The sequence below is a fragment of the Mobula birostris genome, chromosome 5, assembly GCF_030028105.1.
Source record: "Mobula birostris isolate sMobBir1 chromosome 5, sMobBir1.hap1, whole genome shotgun sequence".
NCBI lineage: Eukaryota > Metazoa > Chordata > Chondrichthyes > Myliobatiformes > Myliobatidae > Mobula > Mobula birostris.
Window position 1 is genome coordinate 192,700,667 of NC_092374.1, and position 27,159 is coordinate 192,727,825.

General features: G+C 42.0%; 1 protein-coding gene and 2 long non-coding RNA genes across 8 annotated transcripts in view; 2 read left to right on the plus strand and 1 right to left on the minus strand.

The window, feature by feature from the left end:
* The first annotated feature begins 1,941 nt into the window (after window positions 1-1,941).
* LOC140198184 (uncharacterized) lies at window positions 1,942-16,154 on the plus strand. 3 transcript variants are annotated; one of them, XR_011886129.1, is made up of 3 exons: window positions 1,942-2,168; window positions 6,269-6,440; window positions 12,876-16,154. It is a non-coding gene; the product is annotated as an uncharacterized lncRNA (long non-coding RNA). The 3 variants fall into 3 exon arrangements; XR_011886128.1 differs by lacking the exon at window positions 1,942-2,168 and adding an exon at window positions 4,758-4,901; XR_011886127.1 differs by lacking the exon at window positions 1,942-2,168 and adding an exon at window positions 4,947-5,670.
* LOC140198182 (calcium homeostasis modulator protein 6-like) lies at window positions 13,291-23,566 on the minus strand. The gene is made up of 2 exons (XM_072259186.1): window positions 20,558-23,566; window positions 13,291-15,663 (listed from the first exon to the last, which is right to left on the minus strand). Exons 1-2 carry the CDS (start codon window positions 21,065-21,067, stop codon window positions 15,310-15,312), a joined length of 864 nt encoding a protein of 287 aa, XP_072115287.1. The 5' UTR covers window positions 21,068-23,566; the 3' UTR covers window positions 13,291-15,309.
* The window catches only part of LOC140198185 (uncharacterized), a 16,676-nt gene continuing 10,746 nt past the window's right edge, over window positions 21,230-27,159 (plus strand). For all 4 annotated transcript variants that reach the window (XR_011886133.1, XR_011886131.1, XR_011886130.1 and 1 more), the window contains exon 1: window positions 21,230-27,159. This exon is cut by the window's right edge and continues 1,489 nt beyond it. This is a non-coding gene — a long non-coding RNA (uncharacterized lncRNA).

The following is a 27,159-nucleotide window of genomic DNA, read 5'->3' on the forward strand; positions in this document are numbered from 1 at the left end:
AGGGTCTTGTGATCAGAAGAAAAAGAAGTTTAAGTTTAAGATGTTTAAGTAGTCCTGACGAAGGGTCTTGGCCTGAAATGTCGACTGCACCTATTCCTAGAGATGCTGCCTGGCCTGCTGCGTTCACCAGCAATTTTGATGTGTGTTGCTTTAAGACAGACATTTGATTTGTTTGACACAGAAGTTAAATCGTTGGAATCAAAATCTAAAACAAAAGGTAAGTTTTGTTGTTCGAAACGCTCGTTCCAAATGAAGCTCTATCGAATGTAATGTACTGTATTTGGCGTTCACATTGTGATATCAGGCGACCACTTTGAAGAATATCCATTCAGTTTTTCGCGCAATTTTAATTGGTCCATTTTTGTCATATTTAACAAGGTACAGTGAAAAACTTTGTTTTGTTTGCCATCCGTAGCGATAATTTCATCACGTGAAACCACCGAGGTCTTGTCACTGGGAAAGTGAGTTGTGTATTGATTACTGTACTGTTTACTGTTTATATCTGATGTGCACTGCATACATTTCGAATTCTACATTTCGATCACAATATTGCAAGAACATTCTTACCAATGCCTTATAGAGGCTCAGCATTGCATCCTTGCTTTTGTATTCTAGTCCTCATGAAGTGAATACCAAGAGTGCATAAGCCGCCCTTACTACGGACTCAACCTGCAAGATAAGCTTCAGCGAATCCTGCACGAGGACCCCAAGACCCTTTGCACCTCTGAGTGTTGAATGTGCTCCCCAGTTAGAGAACAGTCTAAGCCTTTATCACTGCCAAAGTGCATGACCATGCAACGCCCTGCTCTAAATTCAATCTGGCAACGTGAAAAGAAGCCGTGCTAACACCGCCCCCTGCGGCACACACGGGTGAACTGCAGCCAACCAGAAAAGACTGCTTTGTTCCCACTCTTTGCTTCCTGCCAGTCAGATAATCTTCTATCTTCTACTTCTACTTCTAACTTTCCTGTACTTCCAAGAACTCTGATCTTGCTCTATCTTAGGTTGTCATTAAGGCCGGTTGTCCGTGTTTTCCAGTTCTGTGTCTTCTGCATGGTGAGAGGAGAAGACGGCACAAAAGCCTAAAATCAAGTACCGCCAGGTTCACTCAGGCTTTCGGATTCCTGACTCTTTTATTCTCTATTGTACTCTGACTCTGAACTTTCTATCTAACGAAGCCCACGGTGAGTTCAAATTTCGATGTCAGTTCTTAGAACTTCAATTTTAATTCTTTATCTTTTCACGGTTCAGTCTGACCTGGTGGATATTGTCAGCTTTCCTGTTCGTTTCAAATTTCCTGCACTTGCAGTTTCATATACGCCACGAGTTCCAGCGTTATTTTCCCGTTCTCTAATCCTGAAGCCAGACTTTAGTCCCCGATTCATGTCTGTTGCTACCTAGGAACATTGTATTATATGTGAGGTATTCATGCTGGAGTACCACGGAAGTCAGATCAGTTGAGTACCGGCTGTTTATTTTAATTATTAGTTATGATATGACAAGCTATTGCGTCATGCGTTAAAACACCCTGTCCGTAGGCTTCAGCCCTCGCCTATTTCTCGTTTGAGATCTCAATTTATCTCCCATTTGCACTCCTCCTTTAGAGTTTACCAGCCTCTCTCACCCTGCACCGTCATCACGTGAGCCATCAGTCTCTCTATGCCTACACCCTATCACAGACTCCAGATTCCTTCCTGTCCCCATCTCAGCAGTTCGCAATATGCTTATCTTGTAACTTCAGCGGATGCATGGGTATTGATATGAACTGCTAATACTTTTGTCCTCTCTCCACACTAATTTATTATCCAGAATAAGTACGTTCCGACCTTCCATGGTATAAAGACATAGCCGTGTTTTTACATTTCCTTTTCTTTCTTTATTCACTTATTTTCTTCTTCACTTCATTGGCGGTGTGTTTTACTGATCAGAAAGAATATTGGCAGGAAAACGAGCTGAATTCCACAGAGGTTGTGCAATTCCAGTGAATGGACTGCAGTATAACAAAAACGCGTGAATTTTGAAATGGAATTTTAAATAACAGTTTAAGGCAATAGAACAGGAAGCTCAGTTGTTTATTTTAATCAATTTTATTTCTCTGGGATGATTTTCTCTTTTTTCCCGTGCTGGCTTCAGGAGGCATTCAAACGTAAAACGTAGAAGATTAGCAGGTATACCACATAACGTGCTAACGGTTTTCAAGCTCGCTTTCAAGAGTAATTCTAATTCAACCGTACACATATACTGCACACAGCTAATTGAAATAGTGTTCCTTTGGACTAGCGAAACAATGAACAGCATTTGTAGGATTATTTTTAACCAATGTCCGTCAGGGTTTATGATCACACGGCAAACGTCCAGGCCACATTTTTGCAGCATTTTTTGTCCGGTCAGAGGTCGCTGCGATCCAGATCGAAGCCATCTCTGATGGCTCTGGCAATAGTTACTTAAAAGATTGTGCTCATATAGCATCCATCGCTCTGCCTGTCTTTCGACCATTAAGGACCGCACCCGTTCGAAGGTTACATAGTTATGAGAGGCATACACAGGATGAATGGAGTCATATCGAGCCCCATATATTCGCCAGGAAGACCCCAGAATACACAGGAGCAGAATTAGCCGGTTTGAACTATCGAGTCTGCTCCGCCATTCAATCATGGCTGATCCTTTTTTTCCCTTTCTCAACCCCACTTCCCTGCTTTCTCCCTGTAACCTTTGATGCCGTGTCCAGTCTAAACATATCACGCTGCGCCTTAAATGCACCCAACAAGCTGGCCGCCACAACTGCCCGTGGTAAAAAAATCAACAAATTCACCACCCTCTGCCCGAGGATATTTCTCCGCATATCCGATTTAAATTGACGCCCCTCTATCCTGAGTCTGTGCCCTCTTGTCCTGGAATCCCCCACCATGGGAAGCATCCTTCCCACATCTACTCTGTCTGGGCCTTTCAACATTCGAAAGGTTTTAATGAGATTCTCCCTCATCCTTCTTAATTTTAGTGAGTACGGACTCAAAGCTATAAAATGTTCCTCGTATGATCACCCTTTCATTCCCGGAATCATCCTTCTGAAGCTCCTTTGAATACTCTCCAATGCTAGCGCACCTTATCTTAGATCAGGAGCCCAAAAACTGTTCTCAATACTCAACATGATGCCTTACAAGTACCCTATGAATTCTCAGTATCAAATGCCTGACGTTTTGTTTTTCCTGAAGGAAACCATACTGACTTTGTCCTGTGTGACCAAGTACTCCATAACCTCATCCTTAATTGAACCCAACATCTTCCCAACAACTGAAGTCAGGCTAAATGGTTGATAATTTACTTTCTGCTGCCTTCCCGCTTTAAGAAAGAGTCGAGTGAGATTTTCAATTTTCCAGTCCTTTGGCAGCAGGCCAGAGTCCAACGATTTTTGAAATATTATTACTAATGCTGCCAGAATCGCTATCGATACCTCTTTGAAAACCCTAATGTGCGGTTCATCTGGTCCGGTGACTTATGTACCCCTTATGTCTTCCAGCTTTTTGAGCACCTTCTCCCTTTTCATTGCAACTCAGTTCACTTCACTTCTCTCACACCGTTCAAGACGTGGAACACTGCTCGTGCCTTCTGCATTGATGCAAAATACTAACAGTTCAACTGCATTTCCTTCTGCCCGTTGTTATTTCTCCGGCCTCATTATCTAGTAGTCCTGTATCTATTCACATCTCTCTTTCGTTCTTTACGTACTTGAGAAAGCTGGTACTATCCACTTTGATATTGTTTGCTTACTTGCTTTTATATTTCACCTTTTCCTTCACAGTGATTCTTTTTGTTGCTGCCCATATGTTTTAAAAGCTTCCCAATCCTCTGTCTTCCAACTATTTTTTGCCTTTCTGTATGGCTTCTCTTTTGCTTTTACATTAGCTTTGAATTCCCTTGTCAGCCACGGTTGTACTATTTTGCCATTTGAGTATTTTTTTCGCTTTTGGAATGCATCTATCCTGCACTTTCTTCATTTCCCCCAGAAACTCACGCCATTGCTGCTCTGCTCTCAGCCCTGACAGCATGAAGTTATAAATTTTCACAACAACTGTGCTCAAATGAAGACCCAACATTGTATTTAACTGCTTAATTGCTACCTGCTCTAACACAGCAACTTTTCTGTGCAAGGGCTGTTTGGCCAGTTTGAACAATATATCTTTATCACTGGCGAATCGCTCGCTCTCTCTCTCTCTCTCTCTCTCTCCCCCCCCTCTCTCTCTCCCCCTCTCTCTCTCTCTCTCTCTCTCACTGTATTTAAGCAATAGTCAGTATTCCTGTGTTGATTTGCTTCCACGTGGTTAGACACATCACATTATCCTCCACTTGCCACCGTGTCCCCCACTCTTTCAGTACAATTTACCTTTGATCAACATAACTTAGTCTGAAGCTATCAGCAAACTTAGAAAACGTGGCATTACGAACCATCAGGGAGATCGATGTGGTCAGTGTGCAAAGATGGGCCGAAGGGTCTGTTTCCGTGCTCTGTAACTGACTTGGGTAATTGGACTTCAGTTCAATATCACTGCAACTATGCAGATAGAAAAAAACAGATTTAATGTCATTCTGAATTTAAAGATCTGTTTCAAATTAAGGGAATGAGAAAACATCCGCAATGTTTATTTATTTGACTGAATATAACATGTGGCAGCCCATAATTTGTAAAGTGGCAAAGACGTTGTTCGGTCTAATTCCATACTTCCTGTCGTTGCTCTGTTTCACTCTGATAGTTCATTATCTTTGCTTTGCACTGCCGACTACTCCCTGATACTGCTCTGGCCAAGCGCATTTTTTGATGCCTGCAGTCTGTTGCAGCACAGTCCGAAACAGTTTCTTATTACCAGAACCGCCTTGTGCCTTTTTTTCTGCACTTCTCTGCAAAGGTATTCTACATTCTTTAATTGTTTCCCGCGTTCTACCTTCATGGACTGATGTGAAGATACGTTCTGTATGGATGCCATACAAAACCAAGTTTTTCCTTGGTTTCAGTGCATGTGGCAATTATTCTTTCTCTCTCTCTCTCTCTCTCTCTCTCTTTCGCTCGCTCTCTCTGTGTGTCTCTGCTGCTCGTTGTGTACACAGAAGTAGAGCACAAACATGCATCATAGAGCCACAGAAAATAAGTCAAGGAAATAGTCGATTCAGCTAAGTGAGACTACCAGCTACTCAGTCATAATGCCACACAAATTCCACTTATATGTTTTTTTCCGTCATTTTAATGAATATTCTGCCAGATTCTGTCAATCGGTAACACAATGGCATCAATTTACAGTAGTTAATTAATCTGCCAATTTGATCAGTTTCTGTTTTCCTGCCACGTGGTTAGCCACTCTGCATTGTCACCCATTTGCCACCTTGTCACCGCCTCTCTCAGCCCAAGTCACCTTGAACCATCACTAGGCAAATTTTTATTTAGATTGAAGTTATCAGTAAACTTGGAAAAGTTGCACGTGCTGGAGCAAAGGGGTAACACGTTTTCCTGCAGACTCATAGCTCGGAGACCTTGGTTTGTCCTAAACTTAGAGTGTGGCTACGAGACCAGAGGTTTTTACCTATTGCCAAGTGATTTTTCCACATGTTTCAATTTCCTGATGTTGGTAATTGTTGATAGCAATTTGACCCTTCACTTACTGGATGACAGCAAAACTGGAGGTAATTATCGAGTAGTTGGGAGAGAATGGGTTGAGATACGGAATTGTTGGCATTGCTCTGAGAGCTGGTATAGACTCTCTTTTCCTCATGTGGCGAGCCCGCCATTCTAGGAACCAGTGACAGGGATCTTCAATGGACTCCTTCTACAGCCACTATGTCTAAGGGAGAACAAATGCTACTGTACTCCAGACGTGATCTTACTGAAATCACGTATATTTGTAGTAAGATACGCTAAGCCTTCGCAAGTAGATTTTCCTTTATACTTTATTGTCGCCAAACAATTGATACTAGAACGTACAATCATCACAGCGATATTTGATTCTGCGCTTTCCACTTTCTGGATTACAAATATTAAATATGAAAAATAGTAAAAAATTAGTAAATAGTAAAATTTTAAATTATGAATCAGTAAAAGAAAATAGAAAAGATGGAAAGTAAGGTAGTGCAAAAAAAAAAACCGAGAGGCAAGTCCGGATATTTGGACGGTACGGTCCATATCCGGGTCAGGATTTATGTTATGATAGAAAATCATAAATGTGGAAAAGTTGTTGACTTGATTAACAGTTTTTAAACACAATTTATTTTTTGAATTTTCCAGCCTATTAGCTGAGTTTAGATCCCACAATGCCATGACTTGAACTCAGGACTCTGGATTATTCGCCTGCTAAGAAACACATGCAATGTCAACATTACTTCTGGAGGAAGTACGACTTGTAAAACGGGATGGATTGCACTTGGACCCGAGGAGGGAACAACACTTTCGTCGTCAGGTTTGTTAAAGCTGTTGGGGAGGGTTTAAACAGATCTTACGGTGGGGGAGGGGAGTTGCGAACCGGATTGAAGGGACTCAGAATAGGGTATATGGTAAAAAAAACAATGATGGCGTGCGGTCAGACTGTCAGGAAGGGCAGGTAAATAATAGCACAAAACTGCAGCCAGTAGGATGAGTATCAGCACGTTAGGGACGCAGAACCAAAATGGGTGTCAAATATAGTCTTCGAAGTGTTATATATCGATGCATGCAGAAATAAGGTGGACGATCTTTTGCACTATTGTCAGCTATGATGGTATGGGCATCAGTGAATCGTGGCTGAAGGATAATTATAGTTGGGAGCTGAATGCCCAAGGTTACACGTTGTATCGGAGGGATGAAAAGGTAGGCAGCGGTGGTGGTGTGGCTCTGCTGGTAAAAAATGGCAACGAAACAGTAAGAAGATGTGACATAGGATCAGAAGATGTTGAATCCTTGTGGGCTGAGTGAAGAAATGGTAAGGATAAAAGGAGCCTGTTGACAGTTGTATACAGTTGGTGGAATGCAAAACGCAGGATACAACGGGAAGTAGAAACGGCGTGTCAAAAATGCAATGTTATGTTAGTCATGGTAGATTTTAACCATGCAGGTCGATTGGAAAAATCAGGTTGGAAAGGGAATCTCAAGAGAGGGAGTTTGTTGAATTCCTACGAGATGGCTTTTGAGATTGGTTTGTCGTTGAACCTACTATGGGATCAGCTATAATGAATTGTGTGTTATGTATTGAACAGGGGAGGGGTGGGGTGTGATTAGGGAGAATAAAGTAAAATAACCATTAAGAGACAGTGATCACAATGTCATTGAGTTCAACTTGATATGTGATAGGGATAAGTCAGACGTGACTATATTATAGTAGAGTAAAGGAAATTACAGTGGTATGAAAGAGGAGTTAGCCAAAGTAAATTGGAAGGAAATGCTGACAGGGATGACAAGAGAGCAGCGATGGCGTGAGTTTCTGGGGAAGATGGGGAATGTGCTGGATAGATATATTCCAAAAACGAAGAAATACTGAAATGGCAAAAGAGTACAACCGTGGCTGACAAGAACTCAAACTTACTGTAAAAGCAAAAGAGGATGCATTCAAGAATGCAAAAAAATAGCAGGAAGGTGGAGGATTGCGAAGATTCTAAAAACCTACAGAGAGTAATGGAAAAAAATAATTCAGAGGGAAACGATGTGATATGGAATCAAGCTGGCAAACAATATCAAGGTGGATAGTAACAGCTTTTTCAAGTATGTACAAATAAAATAGAGATGTGAGTGGATAGAAAACCGCTAGAAAAGGAGCACAGAGAAATAATAACGGGGGCCAAGGAGATGGCGGATGAACTAAATAAATATTTTGTATCAGTCGTCACTCTGGAAGACACTAGCAGTGTGTCAGATGTTGAAGTGTGTGAAGGAAGAGTAGTGAATGCAATTACTGTTTCAAGGGAGAAGGTGTGCAAAAAGATGAAAGATCTAAGGGTACATAAGTCACCCAGACCAGATGAACTACGCCTTAGAGTTCAGAAAGAGCTCCCTGTAGAGATTGTGGAGGCATTAGTGATGATCTTCTCAAAAATCATTGGACTCTGACACGGTGCCGGGGGACTAGAAAATTGCAAGTGGCACTCCACTCTTTAAAAAAGGAGGAAGGCATTAGAGAAGAAATTATAGACCAGTTAGCCTGAACTCAGTGGTTGGGAAGACGTTGCAGTCAATTGTTAAAGATGAGGTTGCCTGAGATGCAAAGGGACATGAAAGTCCTTGTGCAGAACTTCCTAAAGGTTAATTTGCAGGTTGTGTCGCTGGTGAGGAAAACAATTCAACGTTGGCATTAATTTCAAGAAGTCTAGCATACAAGAGCAGGATATGATGCCGAGGCTTTAAAAAGTACTGCTGAAGCCTCGCCTTGAGTATTGAGAACAGTTTTGAGGTACTCACTTAAGAAAAGATCTGCAAGCATTAAAAGGGTTCAAAGAAATTTCACAGGATGATTCCCGGAATGAAAGGGTTATCCTAGGAGAAACGCTCTGGGTCTGTTCTCGCTGGAATATAGAAGGATGAAGGGTAATCTCATTGAAACTTTTCGAATGTTGAAAGGCCTAGACATGTGGAAATGATGTTTCCCGTGGTCGATGGTCTAGGACAAGAGCGCACAGCCTCAGTGTCGAGGGCGTTCATTTAAAACAGAGATGCAGAGTTGTTTTTTTTTCAGCCAGAGGATGTTGAATTTGTGGAATTTGTTACGACAGGCAGTTGTGGAGGCCAGGTTTTTGGGCGTATTTAAGGAAATGATTGCTTGGTTCTTGATTTGGCACTGCTTCAAAGATCACGTGGAGCGGGTCCCGGAGTGGGGCCAAAGAGGGGAGAAAGAATCAGCCATGATTGAATGGCGGAGCGGACTCTTTGGGACAAATGGCTTAATTCTGCCCTCATGTCTTACAGTATTATGGTCTTATTTTAATCTGTATGTTACACCTGTTCTGGTACATATATGGTCAATTTCATTATATAATTATGGGGTACTGGGAAATAGTGTCACAGACTGGACAAGCGTTACCCAACAACTACGGGTGAAATCCAAATTCTGGTTTAGCGTCACTCCCATTTTCTCAGGTACATTGAAAGATGCATGTTCCAATGTCCATAGATATTATCGGATCTGTTGTATGGTTCCCCACATTTTCCAGTGTTTCTTCACTTCCTCCACCTGCAGCGAGTGTTTTATAAGCTTGAGCCACAGAACATCACCCCGGTAGATATGCTGGTTCATCCTGTTCAGAGCTTGAAGTCCGTCACTGGCAGCCGGCTGCCTCTGCATTCTCTGCACCACTCAGCGTGGACTCCAGTATCCTATTATGGGAAATGCATCGTCAAGGTGGAAAAGGTGCAGGGAAGATTTACAAAGGTACTGGAGGAGCTGAGTTGTAGTGGGAGTGTGCCCTTGATGGATATTTATTCACTGGAGCATAGCAGACTAAGAGCAGACTACATAGAAATATATAAAACAATGAGGGGTATAGATAAAGTGAACAATTAGAGTCCGTTCCCGAGTGCTGGAAAGTTCAAAGCCAGAGGGCACAGATACAGGAGAAGCGGGAATAGATCGAAAGGAGACCTCAGAACTAACTTGTTTACACAGAGGGATGTGAGTACAGGGGAAGTGGATGAGGTAGGTATAATTTCAACATTAAATTGGCATTGGAATAAGTACACGGAGCGGCAGAGCTTGTGGATTTATGGGCCGAACGTGGGCAACTGGAACTAGCGGGAGGAATGCTGGACAGTTCAGCCAAAGGGCCCGCTTTTGTGTATATGAATCTGACTTTGGGCAATTGGACTTCAGTCCAACAACACAGTGCAGTAAACCAGAGTTTTTTAAGTCTTAGTAAGTGAATTTAAGATACGTTCCTCAAGAAAAGAAAAAAAAACAAACAAATATCGGTAGTGTTCCTTTATTTGACTAAATTTCACATGTGGCGGGAAACATTTTGTAAAGTGCAAAAATATTGATCTGTTTAATTCCATTCTTGTTCCTGTTGCTCTGTTTGACTTTGATAGTTCACTATCTAACGTTTCCATTGCCGACTACTCCCTGACACTGTTAAGGCCAAGCACTGTTTCTGAAGCGTTTAGTCTGTGGTGTATCCCACTTCCTGTAACTCTTTGTACATTTGTTCTGCCATTCTTTGCAAAGGTAACACTTCATTCTACATTATTTTATTGTCCTTCCTTAATGTAACAATGTATAGGTGGAATACAAAACAACGTTCTTTACTCTGCTTCAGTGAATGTGACAATCGTAACGCAATTTACCTCCCCCCACCCCCGAATCCCTCTCGCTCTCTCCCTCTCCGGCTGCTTTCGTACTCGAAAGTTGCGCAGTAACAGGTATCATAGAGACAAAATACTGTACTGAAGTTACCTGTCACCTCAGTGAAACTATCAACTATTTAGCCCAAATGCCGCACCAATTCCATTTTAAGTGCTCTCCTGCCGTTTGTATAAATATTCCGCCAGATTCTGCCATTCTTTAGCACAATAGCATCAATTTACCTTAGTAAATTAATCTGCTAAGTGGAACAGTTTTCAGATGTGTGAAGAAACAAGAGCGGCGAGGTGAATCACCTGCAGTCACAGAGAGAACATCAAAACCCACACAGATAAAACCGGAGGTTAGGATTCAATCTCGCTTATTGGAACTATGAGGCAGGTGTCCAGTTCATGAAAACATTATCCATGATCTAAAATACATCGAATTTGAAAGGAAATTTCTCATGAAAGTGCCTACAACTCGCCATAAGCTGTGCTATCCTGAGATAAATTTTCTTGTGGGTATTCACAAGTTCATACAAAGAAGTACAATAATCAATGAAAATTTGCACACAAACCAAGACAGACAAACAATCAATGTGCAAAGGGCAATCTGTGCACAATAATAATAGAACTTCTCAGGTTATATTTTTTCATCAATGAAAACAGCATTGAAAACTCCACGTGAGCATATGCAATTCTGATTAGCACTATAAACCTCTGAACTTAAATGGAAGTTTACCTCAGAAAAATGAAGAGCTTACACTGAATAGCAACTTTTTTTCGAAAGTGTTGCTGTGGTCATAGTAGAACACTTGAAGCCGAACATTTGGCCCATCGAGTGGGCTCCGGTATTTCATCATGGCTGATCCAATTTTCCTCTCAGTCCCAGTCTGCTGCCTTCTCCCCGAATCCAGTCTTGCCGTGACAAATCAAGAATGTATTAAACTCTATCTTAAATATACATAAGGACTTGGCCTCTACAGCTGCCTGAGGCATAGAATTCCTCAGATTCGCCACTCTCTGGCTAAAGAAATTTCTCCTCATCTCCATTCAAAAAAGTACGCCCCTCTAATCCGAGGCCGTGTGTTCTGGTCTTCGGCTCTCCCACCATAGGAAGCATCCTCTCTATATCTGCTCTATGAAGGCCTTTCACCATTTGATACGTTTCAATGAGATCACCCCTCATTCTTTTCAATTCTAGTGAATACAAGCCCAGAGCCATCAAACGCTCTTCATATGACAAACCATTCAATTCTGGAACTATTTTCGTGAACTTGCTTTGAACACTCTCCAGTTTTATCCCCTTCCATCGTGCTCGGCACTGACAGCGTTAAGATCCGCAAAGAAGATGTTGAATTGGAATGCAGGAAATGAAACTTTGGTGACATGTTGCACTTCATGGTTTTGTATGCTTGAAGCATGTTGTTAACCAGCTACACGTACTTCGGTATTTTGTCGTTGCCTTCCGCACAATTTTCTCTGGTTCCACTGTAAGGTTTTCGAAATGCCTGATATTGATGACCTTACTGATTAGTAGACCAGGAAGCATGCCCCGCTCAATCTTGTCATCAGTTTCTCTAAAAAAACCTCTGTGTCAAATATGGAAATCTTACACGGGAAGTTTTGTGCCTGTACCAGCAGACTCAATCCTATCTTGAACCCAGGAATTCTGTTTTGCCTTCGACAAAGCAAAGTCTCTGCCCAGATGATTTAACTCAGATTAGGTTACCAGATGAGTCTCACTAGACATGAGGGGTTCAAAATTTGTATCAGTGTCGTTTTCCATTCCTGTATCGTACGTCATGGCATATTAGCCTGCCTCATTTAGATTCTATGTCTCTAATGGATTCGGTACTGGGCGACTATCATCATGCGGTTCAGGTCTCATGCCTGAAAGGAGAATGGGGTATTGACTGGAACTCTTGTTTTCAGCAGAGACATCAGATACACAAGTCATACAGAAATAGCAGTCCGTCACATGATCCTTCCGCTATCTCTATGTTATCGGCACAACAAATGGTATTGACTTTCGAGTACCTCTGAGCGAACCTCTAAGATCGACAGCGCATGTTGTACAGCAAATCTGCGGGGTTTAGACTTTATCTTGGTCGCCAATTTTACTCCCAATGTAGAACTCTTAAGAAGAGGAGTCATGACCCGTCTCTGAGATTTAAACGTGCACGCACCACTAATATAACAAGTATCACGACTGTGGCAACATTGGCGAGACATTTTGCTATCACAAATACTACTGAAAATACAATTATTTGATTGTAATCGGTGCACACAATATGCTATGCACGTTGAGCATGTGCGTCAACGTGACCGTAAAACGATATATGCGTGAGCACAAGGCATAGAATGATTTGTGTATGATGTTTTTCAAGCCTTTCTGCCCTACCAAGCCGCACTCGCCCTGCCTGAGCATGCCCGAGTATGCAAGGACAAAATAGAAAACCTTTTAGCTTACATTGTGGACAAATATAGGGAAATTCAAGAAATGTCCATGACAGGAATATACATAGTAATTTGAACCCAAAATCCCTAAAATACACCTACACGTGTACAGGAAGCAATTTTTTTTTGTGTCCAGTGTTAACAGGTGGAAGAATATGATCCTCCACGGCAAACAACCCTACGATCAGACCAGACTCGATGTCCTCAAGGAAGCGTCGAACGCCTGGGATTAAAGTTGGAGACCTCTTCACAGAAACAGGATGGTTCACAGTGGCAATACAGGACGAGGTGCTTAACACAAAGGTATCAAAAATACGTAATAAATGACGGGCAAATTCAAGATGAAAAATGCAGAGAATACCAAGAGAGATCTGAAAAAATCCAACACATTACATGATTCTGCAGCAGTTGAACTCAACCTATTGTTTACACAGGCATAATCAAGTGGCAAACAGAATTTCTCAAAATCTTGCTTTGCAAAGCAAACTCATTAATGAAACCATACCTTACAAGCCTCATCCAGTTATATTCAGAATCCCACAAATTATATTGCGACCAATCCGTTATTACAGATAGGACACTGTTTAATGGAAGTGCAGATATAATACAAATGTTTGTAGTACAGGATAAACAAGCAAGAACAAAATTCTTAATAGATATAGCCATTCCAAACAGACATAAGATTCAAAAATCAGAAAGGAAGAAACACCAGAAGTAAGCTGAATTAAAAGAGGAAATTGAGAGATTATGGAACATGAACAGGGTATACATTGTGCTAATAGTAATTTACACAACTGGTGTCATCCCAAAGTCACTACACAATAGCATTAACCAGTTAGTGCTACGCAACAATATCGATTTAAAACTCCAGAAAGCAACAATGCTAAACGCCATATGAACAGTCCAGAAGTTCCGGGCAATTGAGAAGTGCATTTGTCTATGTAAGTACCTAAGGTTTTACTAGCTTGAGCAGTGAAATAAAAACTAACAAATAATTTTAAAGGATATAGTACTAATAAAGGTGTTTACATTGTTCCAATAGTAATACCTACAATTTGCATCATCTCAAGGTCTCTACACAATAGCATTAAACAATTAGGGCTACACCGCAATATCTATGTAAATCTCCAAAAAAACACAGTTCTGAACACCACTAAAATAGTCGGAAAGATCCTGCAAATTGAGGAATGAGTGTACGTGGTTAAGCCCGTCCTTCAGGTTTTACAATCTTGAACTGAGGGAAAAAAAATCAGAATTAATAATAACGAGCAGCAGAACAGAAGCTGTTGAGTTTTGAAAGTGAGTCCACAGGTTGTGGATTCTGTTCAGTGCCGAGGTGAGTGAATTTATCCATGATGTGTAGCACATTGCCTTCTGAAAGTCCAAATATACAACATTCATTGCATGCCTTTTAACTATACTACTTATAATCTCCTCGAAGAATTCCAAAAGGTTCGTCAGGCACGGTTTTTCTTTAAGGAAATCACACTGACCTTGTCTAATCTTCTCTTGTTTCACCGTCTACTCCATAACCTCATCCTTCACAATTGACTCCAACATCTTCCCAACAGCTGAGGTCATGCTAACTGTTTTATAATTTTTTTTTGATGCCTTACTCCTTATTTTAAAGAATGGAGTGACATTTGCAATTTTACAATCCTCTGGCAGCATGCCAGAGTGCAGTGATTTTTGAAAGATCATTACTAATGCCTTCTCAATCTCTACCACTTCGTATTTCAGAACTCTTGAGTGCAGTTCATCTGGTCCGGGTGTCTTGTGCACCCTGAGGTCTTTCAGATTTTTGAGCACTTTCTCCCCTGTAATTGTAACTGCAGTCACTTCACTTCCCACACACCATTCAACATCTGGCACACTTCATTGTGTCTTCCACAAAATACTCATTTAGTTAATCTGCTGTTTCCTTGTCTTCCGTTATTATTTCTCCTGCATCAATATCGAGCGGTCCCATATCAACTCTTATCTCTATTTTATCTCTGACATCCTTGAAAAAGCTTTTACTATCCATTTTGATTTTGGTTGCTACTTGCTTTTATATTTTGCCTTTTCCCTCCAAATGATTCCCTTAGTTGATCTCTATAGGTTTTTAAACGTTTCCCAATCCTCTATCTTCCCAATAATTTTTGCTTTGTTGTATGTCCTCTCCTTTACTTTTACATTAGATTTGACTTCCCTTATCAGCCACGGTTGTACTATATTGCCGTTTGAGTATTTCTTCGTTTTTGGAATATATCTATCCTGCACCTTCTTCATTTTTCCCAGAGACTCATGCCTTTGGTGCTCTGCTTTCATCCCTGCCAATATCTACTTGCAATTTACTTTGGCCAACTCCTCTCCCATACCACTGTAAGTTGATAGTCTGGAATTTTGCGCTTTGGCTCGCAGCTTTACGAGTGTTCATTCTTTTGAGGGCGTATCTTTTGAGTTTTAATTTAATGGATTGTGATTGTTGTTTCAGGCAGATCTTTTGAACAGGTAGTGTCGAAGATGTACAATCTGTCTTGCTAAGTTGTGGAGAACCACTGACGTGTCAATGCCTGCTGGAATAAAGCTTAAACGGACGTCATTCGGAGTAGTGGTTGTTTGAAGGGGGCCTTCACTTGGGTAGATTCAAGGTTAGCTGCATCATCTTTATTATCCGCTGAGGAGTTGGACTGCTGTTTCTTCGGCTCAACATTGCCGAGATTCAGTTTGCAAATGAACTCTTTCACCTCCACCTCCGCAAACTCTGTTGCCTTCTCTTCCAATTCCGTCCTTAGCTTGGTCAGTTTCACGTGCTCCACGATTTTCCAATACTGTTGCTCGTAATATCTCTCAAGAGTGCAATCGCAACACTTCCAAGCAGGAAGGAAGTAAAGAAATACCAGCAGAATCACAGTCATCAACAGCAAAACGACACCAATCATCTGTTGGGAATGAAAAAATAAACCGCTCAGAGACAGACGAATCGAACCTTTACAACCACCCGACTATGTGTCGTCATGCTTATTTTTTCAATGAGGTTATCTCTTACTGCAAAATTATTTCTAACTCCAGAAATTTAGCTTCTATTCTGATGCGAAAAAGAAATAAGCATATAATAAATAGAAATACGATTTAATGAATAAGTAAGTGTTTGAATAGATTGATTGATAAATAAACATACAGAACGTTACTCATGGAGAGAAATGAATGATTAAATAAATGAACAGACAACCAGATAAGCATATAAGCAACTGCAGAGAGAGGGAAATAGATGAAAAGATCGATAGAGGTAAATCAGACCAGAAGATATAAGAGCAAAATGACACCATTTGGCCCATCGAATTTTGCTCCGCCATTTCATCATTCTGATCCAATTTTCCTCTCTTCCCCTCATGCCCTGTCAACCTCTACCTTCAATATACATAACGAGTTGGCCTCAGCGGTTCCCTATGGCAACGGATTCCACAGATTCAGAGCTCTGTAACTAAAGAAATTGCTCCTCATCGCCGTTCTAAAGACGCCCCTACATTCTGACGCTGTGCCCTTTGGCCTTAGAAACTGTTACCAAAGGAAGCAACCTCTCCAAATCCACTTTATCAAGGTTTTTCATCATTTGATAGGTTTCAGTGAAGTTATCCCTAATTCTTCTAAATTTCTGTGAATCTTGGCCCAGAGCCATTAAACGCTCCTCATATGACAACCCGTTTAATCTGGAATAATTTTCGTGAAACTTCTTTAAATCTTCTCCAGTTTCAGCAAATCCATTCTCAGATGAGAAGCCCACAACCGCTCACAGTACTCTAAGTGATGCCTCAACGATGCTTTTACTGGTCAACATTGCATCCTCGCTTTTATATTCTAGTCCTCTTGAAATTAATCCTAGCATCACATTGGCCTTCTTCACCACATTATCAATCTGCAATTTAACCTCTAGGGAATCCCTTGCGCTGCAGAGTTTTGTATTTTCTCTCCAGTGAGAAAATTGACAACCCCTTCATTTCTTCTACCAAAATGCATGACCATACCATGGGCATGTAGATTATGAAGTAGCTTCGTGTGCGGCACCTTTTCAAAGGCCTTCTGAAAATCCAAGTACGCAGCCTCAACGGATTCCCTTTTGTCTATTTTGATGTTATTTGTTTTCCCGTGAGGAAACCATACAGACCACGGTCTATTTTATCATGTGCTTCCAAGCATTCGGAGACCTCATTCTTAATAATTGACTCCAACAACTTCCCAACGACTGCGGTCAGACTAAACTGGCCTGTAATTCCCTGTCTTCTGCCTCTATCCTTTCTTGAAGAGTAGGGTGACATTTCGACTTTTCCAGTCTTCCGGAACCTTTCCTGAATCCAGTGATTTTTGAAAGCTCATTGCTATTGCCTCCACAATCTCTTCAGCCCTCCCTATCAGTAGCATGGGCTGTACACCATTTGGTCCAGGTGACGTATCTACCTTCTTTGCTTTTAGTTTCCCAAGAACATTCTCCATAGTATTGGTAACTTCATACGCTTCATGTTCCCTGACACCTGGAACTTCCACAGTGATGTCAATGCCTTTAAAGTGAAGACCTATGTAAAATACTTATTCAATTCGGCTTTTACATATTCCTCATTCCTACCTGTCCAGCATCGTTTCCCGATGTCCACTCTCGCCTTCCTTTTACACTCTACGTATCTGAAAAACCTTTTGTTATCCACTTTATTGTTATTACCAACATATTTTCGGATTCCAACTTTACCTTCTTAATGACTTTTGGTTGCCTTCTGTTAACATAAGACCATAAAAGCATGAGAAGTAGGAACAGGTGTAGGCCGTCTGGTCCATCGAGCCTGTTCCGCCGTTCAATAAGATCAGGGCTGATCTTACCAAGGACTCATCTCCATCTACCTGCCTTTTCCCATAACCCTAAATTCCCCTACTATGCAAAAGTCTATCCAACCTTCTCTTAAATATATTCACTGAGGTAGTTACCACTGCTTCATTGGGCAGAGAATTCCACAGTTTCACCCCTCTCTCTGGGAAAACCAGTTTCTCTTCATCCCCGTCGTAAATCTACTCTACTGAATTTTGAGACTATGTCTGCTAGTTCTAGTTTCACCTACCAGTGGAAACAACTTTCCTGCCTCTAACTTATTAATGCCTTTCATAAGTTTAAATGTTTCTATAAGATCTCTTCTCATTCAGCAAGTACCGTCCAGACTACTCAATCTCTCCTCATCGTCTAACCCCTTCATCTCTAGAATCAACCTGCTGAACCTCCTCAGCACCGTCTCCAAAGCCAATATATCTTTCCCTAAGTAAGGAGACTCCAGGTGCGGCCTGACATTACCTTGTACAGTTGCAGCATAGCCTCCCACCTCTTAAATTTAATCCCTCTAATAATGAAGGTCAACATCCCATAAGCCGTCTTAGTAGCCTGCTGCACCTGCAAACCATCCTTTTGTGATTCATGCACAAGCACTTCCAAGTCCCTCTGCACAGCAGCTGCAATATCTTACTATTTAAATGATAATCTGATCTTCCATTTGTCCTTCCAAAGTGGATGACCTCGCATTTACCAACATTGCCCGTTCCCTCTTCTGGTCCTCCAAGGGACCTACGTGCACTTTAGCCGCACTTTTCCGTTTTATATAATTACAAAACTGTTAACAGTCCGTTTTTATATTTTGTGCTAGTTTATTTTTATAATCTGTCTTCTGTTGGTTTTTAAAAGCTTCCCAATCCTCTACCGCCCCATTAATTTTGGCTCTATTATATGCCCTCTCTTTGGCCCTTATGTTGGCATTTACTTGTGGTGTTAGCCATGGCTGTGTCGTCTTGCCTTTAGAATACTTTTTCCTCTTTGAGAGATATATATCCTGTGTGCCTTCCGAAGCTCTTCCATGCATTACAGCCATTGCTGTCATCCCTGCTAGTGTTCTTTTCTAATAAACCCTGGCCAACTCCTTTTCCATGCCTCTATAAATTCCTTTACTCCACTGTAATACCGATACATCTGACCTTAGCTTCTCCTTTTTAAATTTTAGGGTGAATTCGATCATATTATGATTGTCTCCCCTAAGGGTTATTTTACCTTTGGCTCACAATCAATTCTGGTTGATTGCATAACACCCAATACAGAACAGCTGATCTCTTAGTGGGCTCAGCTATGAGCTGCTCTCGGAACCACCTTGCAGGCATTCTACAATTCCCCCTTTTGAACTATTGTAACATTGACCTTTTGGCAAGCATTTTCAATCTCCCGTTGTAACTTGTAGACTACTGTTTGGGGGTATGTGTACAGCGCCCATCAGAATCTGCTTACCCTTTCCTGTTCCATAGTTTTATCCACAATGATTGAACACCTTCAGACCCCATGTAACCACTTTTTAATGATTTAATTTCATTTTTACCAACAGAGCCACGCCTCACGTTCTGCCTTTTTGCCTGACCTTTCGATGCAATGTGTATCCTTGGTCATTAAGCTTCCAGCTATAATCTTCATTCAGTCATGATTCAATGATGCCTACAACATCATAATTGCCAGTCTGAAGCTGTGCTACAAGTTCATCGACCTTTTCTCCAAGACTGCGTGCATTCAAATGTAACACCTTCAGACTGAACTTACCTTTTCGATTTTGTCCGCTTTTCTCTTTGAAACTCATTCTGTGGACTGCAAGTTGGCCATATCAGCTTCTCCTTGCTAGGAGCCTCACTGCACATTGCCCCTGTTTTGTAAACCAGCTATCTCATTTTCAGCAATGTCAGTCCGGTTCCCATGCCCCTGCCAAATTATTTTAAACAAACTCGAACAGCTCCAGCCAACCCGCCCGCAAGGATATTGGATCCCCTCGTGGTCAGGTGTAACCCGTCCTTTTGGTGCAGTTCATACCCGAATGAGGCATACGTCTGAACCACTGGTCCCTGCACCAGCTCCTCAGTCACACATTCACGGGCTAATTCATCCTACTCTTACTCTCTCTGGAACGTGGCACAGGCAGCAATCCAGATAATACAACCCTGGACGTCCTGTTTCTTTGCATTTAACCTAGCTCCCTAAAGTCTCACTTCAGGACTTTCTCATCTTGCCTGCTTATGTCACTGGGGCCAATATGTACCAAGACTTCAGGCTGCTCAGACATCAGGAGACCATGGACACGATGCGAGACATCCCTGAGCTTGGCATCAGGGAGGCAACATACCATCCGAGTGTCTCTATCGCGTCGACAAAACCTCATCTTTGTACCTCTAAGGAATCTCCTCTTCACCCCTCTTAAAGATAGCTAGATCGAAAGAGCGAGAGCGAGAGAGAGAGAGAGCGAGAGAGAGAGAGAGAGAGAGAGAGAGAGAGAGAGAGAGAGAGAGAGAGAGAGAGAAATGGATAATAGAGAAACAAATAGATAAATACGCTTATTTATTTCTGTACTCGAGAACACTGGAGTATGAGACAACAGAGAAACATAGAATCGTGGACTGGTAGAACGAGACTGCCTGGCTCATCTCGTGGATGCCCTTCGTGTTGCCCATACATCTAAATCAATTTTCGAGCAGTTAGTCCATATCTTTTCACTCACTTCATACGGAAGTGCATTTAAAACAAATGGTATGTGCCTCTCCCACCATTTCAAGCTGATTCTGAGATATAACCAACACTGTGTGTGTAGAAAACCTACCCATCAAGTCTTTAAATGTATCCCTCTCAGCTTAAACTTGGTCCTCCAAGTTCCAACTCCTGTTGTGACCGGATTTCTGGCAAACCAGGGAGGCTTTGGAGCTCTAACAATGCAGGCAGATACATGGGCTAGAAAGATGTATCGTTCCAAACACAAACTCGAAGCATCTGAAGACACTTACCCGAGACCTGAGGCAATGATGGCGCAGATCAGTCGAATTTTTAAGGCTGCAAAAATGTTTGCATATGTGACTGTCGGTCCCCTGGTCTTTATAACAGGTGTAGTAATCCCCGTCCAACAGTAGAATGATAATCCATATGATAGACGGAACCACTATTTTCAGGAATGTAACTATTACAAAACAACATTTACTCCAGGTGCTGAAGGTCTCATAGTAACTGCCGGTCTCATCGCGGCGAGGGATGCAGCGGGGCCCACACTTCAGCGCTCGCCTTGAATCCGGAAACACGACCAGGCTGATCATAAAGAAGATAACTGCGGGGACAACAAAGGCAAGCAAGGCGTAGGTAGCGTTCCATTCCGGATCACAGGGGCACGGGCTGATTCTCTGCCCCATGTATTCGAACCCATACAGAATTGCTGCGATCGCGGCATTCTGAAGGATTTGCAGTACGGCAGGGAAATCTTTCAAAATGACGTCTTTCAGTCCTTTCAACGCTTGCAGCGCCATAACGTTCAAACACACATTTAGCTGAAGCGACGATGGACTGCTGCTTTTTTTTACCCGTTAAACTCCGCCGAGAGGGGTGGGCCGGAAGATATGAAAGCTTTGTCGGAATACTTTCGAATTCCGCAATGACTTTCCCACTACATCTATGCTAAGCGAAGTTCGGCCTGTACTGCAGAGTCTCATCTGATAACAAGTCAGTGACGTTAGTGAGATGAGGGTGGAGTAGCCGTCCCCTGAGCGAACAAAACGCTGAATTTCAGTAGGAAAGGCGGCATTAAGACCGTGAGCACCTGCCCTTTCTCTCTCGATTTCCTCCAGCACCCGGAGTTTCCTCCTTCTTCTGACGGCTCTTTAGGCACAATCTTCGAGTAATGCCTTTACAATGAAGCGCATTTCTAACTGTACATTCACATTCCCATCACTACCGCTTTTAATCGCATTATTGAACTGCAGTGATAGATTTAAGGATCTGTGTTTTCCGAGGGTCAGTGAAGAGGCTTGTCATTTCCTGTGATCCCGAGGGCGTTGTCGTCTGGAGTTTCAGCTCCTGGCAGAATCAGCCAAGACGGTAATATGAAGGGGAGTTCCAGATGGAGAGAAATCTAACCAAGAACTCAGCGGTGAAGTAGGCGGAAGATGCTAACACGTCTTACAGCAGTGAAGGCGGGGGATGACCGTAGCAATGAAGGGTCTTCAGTCACCTTGCACTCCCTGCATTGGCTCTGCCCTGCGATCTGTCAAGGACCGTGCAGTGTCTGTCCGTGTATCAGCCTCCGCACTTAAACTCAGTCATACACAGGCAGTTTCCATTATGGGAATATTCAACTCCACAGGAGAATATTATAATCGATGCCAATGATTGCACTCACACAATGTTCTCTGAATATACGCACCAAAGATGCACTTTTCCCTACTAACATTCAATATTCTCCCACGTGTGCATTTACTTCCAGCTTCTGCAGCTCGTGTTATTTCCATGGGTGGCGAACGTAGATAAAATAACGTGTGTGGTCCTCGTGTAATTAAATGCAGAATGAAAATCCTTGGAGAATCCACAGTGAGGGACTGGTAGCTCTAAAGCTTGTCTCGTCCGGTATCTACTCAAGGAATGATTCCAGGTGTGATGATTAGTCATTGGCGTACAGTGTCTGGTGGACAGAATCTGGTTTCTAGTGTCTGCCAGCTGCTGCCTAGTGTCTCGAGAGCCGTGTTTTCCTCATGCCATCTGTCACTTGGTGCCTGGAGCTTAACGGATGGTATCTATCACTATGCTCCAGATTCTGAGGTCGGAAATTTTCCAGGTGTCTGGAGTCCGATGTTATTCTCACCACAATCAATGCTATGCTTAGAGAGATTCTGATAATAGACAAAGTAGTGGCAGATGGAATACATTGTCGGGAACAGTATGGTCATACACTTCGATAGAAGAAATAAAAGGGTAGACTGCTTTCCAAATTGAGAGGGCATTCGAAATTCCGAGACGCAAAGGGACGTTGGGTCCTTGTGCAGGATTTGCTAAAGTTTAATTTGAAGATTTTATCGGTGGTGGGGAAGCACATGCGATGTTTACATTTATTTCAAGAGGACTAGAATAGAAAAGCAAGGAAGCAATCTTGAGGTTTTTTTTAAAACACTGGTTAAGCGTCACTTGGAGTATTGTGAGCAGTTTTGGGCTGTTTATCTTATATAAAGATGGGTAGATACCTCAGAAATGTCAAAGGAGGTTCACGAAAATAATTCCAAGATTGAATGGTTTATCATATGAAGATCTTTGAATGGCTGTCGGCCTGTATTCGCTAGAAATCAGAACAAGGATGGATGACCTAAGAGAAATCTATCGAACGTCAAAAAGCCTTCACAGAGTGGACGTAGCGAGGTTGTTTCCAAAGGTGGTAGAGTCTAGGATCAGAGAACACAGCCTGAGAATACAGTGGCGTCCTTTTAGGACGAAGATGAAAACGAATTTCTTCAGCCAGAGAGTGGTGACTCTATGGACTTCGTTGCCACAGGCAACTGTGGAGGCCAGTTTTTTACGCATACATAAGGCAGAGGTTAATAGATTCTCGGTTGGTCGGGACATAAAGGGATATAGGTAGAAGGCAGGAGATTGGGACTGAGAGAGAAAGTGGATCGGCCATGATGAAATGCCGGATCAGGCTCAATGGACCAAATTACCTCATTCCTAATTATGGTAAAGGTTGTGAGCGACTGCCGACACTTTCCTGATATCCTCCAGCAACCATACTCTCGTCCTGCTGCTGACGTCTCTTGACGTGTACGTATTCGGGTAACGCTTTAGTAATGGAATCAGGGTTGCTTCCCCCATCTCTTCAGCGAATTACTTCCAAATTCTTCCATTCAGGTTTGTATCCCTGCCCCTTTTTAATCGTTTTACTGAGCTGTGCGTTACGTTAAGGATCTGTGTTCTCCGAGGGTCTCTCCTTGTCATGATGAGAATACTCTGAGTTCCTATGATTCCGACAGCGATGCAGTCTGGCCCCTGGAAGGTTCGGGCATGGCGGGTAAAGTGAGAGGGACATTCTAGGCAAAGAGTGATCCAACCAGGACGTCATTGGTGGAGCTGGCGTAAGATGATGTCGCACTCCAAGGGAGGTGCAGACGGAGGAAGGCTGCAGCAGAGAAGTGTCCGCAGTCGTCTTGCATTCCATGCTAATGGACTCGACTCCGTCCTGTCAAGGGGAGGCTGCCCCTGCGTCAACCTCCACTCGTTAAATAAAGTCATGTGGCGTACTCCATTAAAGGAACATCTTACTCGACCAGAGTGATCGCACTCAGGCAATGATATGTGTGCATGCGCTTCAAGGTTGTTCTGTTCTACAACGCCACTCAATAATCTCCCAATTCGTAACAGAGTCATAAAAAAGGATATCAGAGTAACGGACACTTTTGCCCTGCTGGCCCGTGCCGAGCAATTTAAACTGTTTATTCCCATCGACCCGCACCGGGACCATAGCCCTCCGTACCCCTACGAACCTTGTATCTATGCAAACTTCTCTTAAACGTTGAACTCGCGATCGCATGCGCCACCTGTGCTAGAGGCTCGTTCCACACTGTCACGATCCTCTGACTGAAGATGTTTCCCCTTCTGTTCCCCTTCAACTTTTTACTGTTCAAGTTTAACCTACGACATCTCGTTGTAGGCCAACCCAGCCTCAGTGAAAAAAACCTGTGTGAATTTACTCTATCAATACCGCACATAATTTTGTAGACCTGTATCAAATCTTCACAATATCCTGAAAAGGGAGGGTGGGCAGTCAGAAGCCGTGGTACATATTAGTGCCAACGACACAGTTGGAAAAAGGGAGGAGGTCGTGAAAAAAGAATACAGGAAGGAAGCGGAGAAGCAGGACCTCAAAGGTAGTAATGTCGGGATTGCTGCCTTTGCTATGCAACAGTGAGGATAGTAATAGAATGAGGAGTCAGATAAATGCGTGGCTGAAGAATTAGTGCAGGAGGCAGGCATTCAGATTTTTAGATAATTGGGACCTCTTCTAGGGCAGGTATGACCTGTACAAAAGGGACAGTTTCTACTTGAATCCGAGCCGGGGATGTGGGCAATATCCTTGTGGGCTGGCTTACGAGAGCTGTTGGGAGTGGTTTAAATTAATGTAGCCGGGGTAGGGAACCAGGCTGGTAGAGCTGTGGATGAGCCAGCAGGTTTACAAGTAGGTGATGGATGTAACATGAATGTAAGGAAGGATAAGCCAATAATTGGTTAAAATGCAGCCAGAGCAAGGAGTTAAATTGTACCACAGAGATAAAATTCAAAAGGGGGAAGAATGCAGTAATGAAGGTGCTGTATTTGACTGCGCGCAGCATTCGGAGTAAGGTGGAATAACCCGTGGTGCAATCAGTGACTGGTCGGGAGGACCTTGTGGGCATCACTGAGTAGTGGCTGAAAAAAAAAGGCCATACGTAGTTAGGAGCTTATCATCAAGGATATACTTTGCATCGAAAGGACAGGTAGAAGGCATAGGCAGTATTGTGGCTCTGTTCGTAAGAGATGGAATTACATCTTTAGAATGAGGTGAGGGTTCATGTATCTAATGTCAAAGGTCATGCATTTAAGTGAGGGACAATTTCAAAGCGGGTGCGAAGACAAGCTTTTCATATGGAGAAGTTGGGTGCCTGGATTGCTCTGTCTGAGATGGTGGTAGAGACAGAAACATTTTCGACTTTTAAGAAACATTTAGATAGACAAATGAATGTAAAGAAAATGAAAAGATGTGGAGACAGAAGAATCAGTTTCGTTATCTCATTGGTTGAATTAATTGGTGGGCTGAAGGGTCTGTTCTTCTACTGCATTGTTCTATGTTTTATGTTCCATGTTCTATTAGCTAATAGACTTACACTGAAGAAAAGGTAAATTTATATAAATGCAACGTGCAATTGTACATTTTATCAACCCTCCCTTGCACATTTTCATTGAAGCATTTAGGCCGGAATTAATTAAGAATTGATTTAGCAAGTCACCAACATCCCTTGCACCACAGAAAAATTGCCAATGTGTTCCCTAAAGAGACCTAATATTTTCTTGGTTGTCAGCTTTTCGTTATATACGTATAAATGCCTTGGGATTTTCTTCATCTTACCTGCCAATGACATTGCTGTGCAGCCCTAATTGTTTAATGCTATTGTGTAGTGCCTTTGGGATGATACCAGCCGTAGGTAGCAATATCGGGGCAATGCATACATCGTTCATATTCCAAAGTCTTTATTTCACTCTGTTAATTCAGCATGTTTCTGGTATTTTCCACTGTTGACTTCTGTAAGCCATGTGTGTTTGGAATGGCTATATCTATTAAGTAAGTTATTGCTACTAGTTTATCCTGTTTTATTATATCCGGATGGTTATTCTGGATTGTCCTATCTGTAGTAACTGATCGGTCAAAATAAAATCCGCGGGATTCTGACTGTAAGACTGGACCAGGCTTGTATTTATAGTAAGGTATGATTTTTTAAATTAGTTTGTATTTTAAAGCAAGAGTTTGGTGAATGATGTTTGCCACTTGATTGTGCCTGAGTAAGTAATCAGATTGTGTTAAAGTGCTGGAGGATCAAGTAATGTGTTGGGTTGTTTCGGGTTTTCTCAGCATTTTCTACATTTATCATCTTGAAATTGTTGCTCTTTTATTATGTGTTTAGATTTTTTTTTTGTGCGTGTTAACTACCTGGTCCTGAATCGCTACAGGGAACCCTTCTGTGTCTGGGAAGAGGTCTCCAACTGTGAGCCAAGCTTTCGACGCTTCCTTGCCGACATCTAGTCTGCTTAGATCGTGGGGATGTTTTCCATGCAGTGTCATAATCTTGCATTGGCTAACATTTTTTTCCAATCGTGGTAATGTCTTCATTTTCATGACTTGTGCTCTCATGTAAGGTTAATTGTGTAGTTCTTATCGGAATTGCACCCTGTCTTGTAGAATGCTTGCTCCTGTTTTCATTGATAAAAATATATCCATAGAGGTTTCGTCTGACCGTTGTGTAGATTTTTAATGTCTGTTATTCCATTTCTGTCCAAGCGCATTCGAATGTGCATAATATTGTCCGAAATTTGTGATTTCATTTCTTAGTTTTCTTTGTAATTTTTTTTCAAACTGGTTTTGGGCCAAGATATTATGCCCAAAGAATACGTCAATATGGTCACAGCAAAAGTGTTTATCACCTTTCTTATAGTTTTACCGTAAGCTCTGTTTGGTAGATTTTCTTAAGCTTTGAAGTAAATTCCGTGATTTTTTCCCCTTTATCCCTCATGTTGGTATTGTGATCACATTTCATATTCATCCACCGGTTGTATTGTATCTGTATTGTAATGCATCCTGCTGCTCTGTGTTGTATTGTATTAGCACTAATACAACTTTCTTTACGTTTAATGTTCTGCATGTATCCAGTCCAATAATTGTGTTTATCTCTTTCGAAAGTAGTTTTACTATTTGAATTAATTGCTTTAGCTTTCCTAATAAAGGAGCATATAATTTCAAACCATCCATGTATAGAAGTGCGTCAAGATTAAACTCATTGCGTTGTTTCTGATTTGACACCCAATTTTCTTCCGATTCAGTAAATTAGAGAAC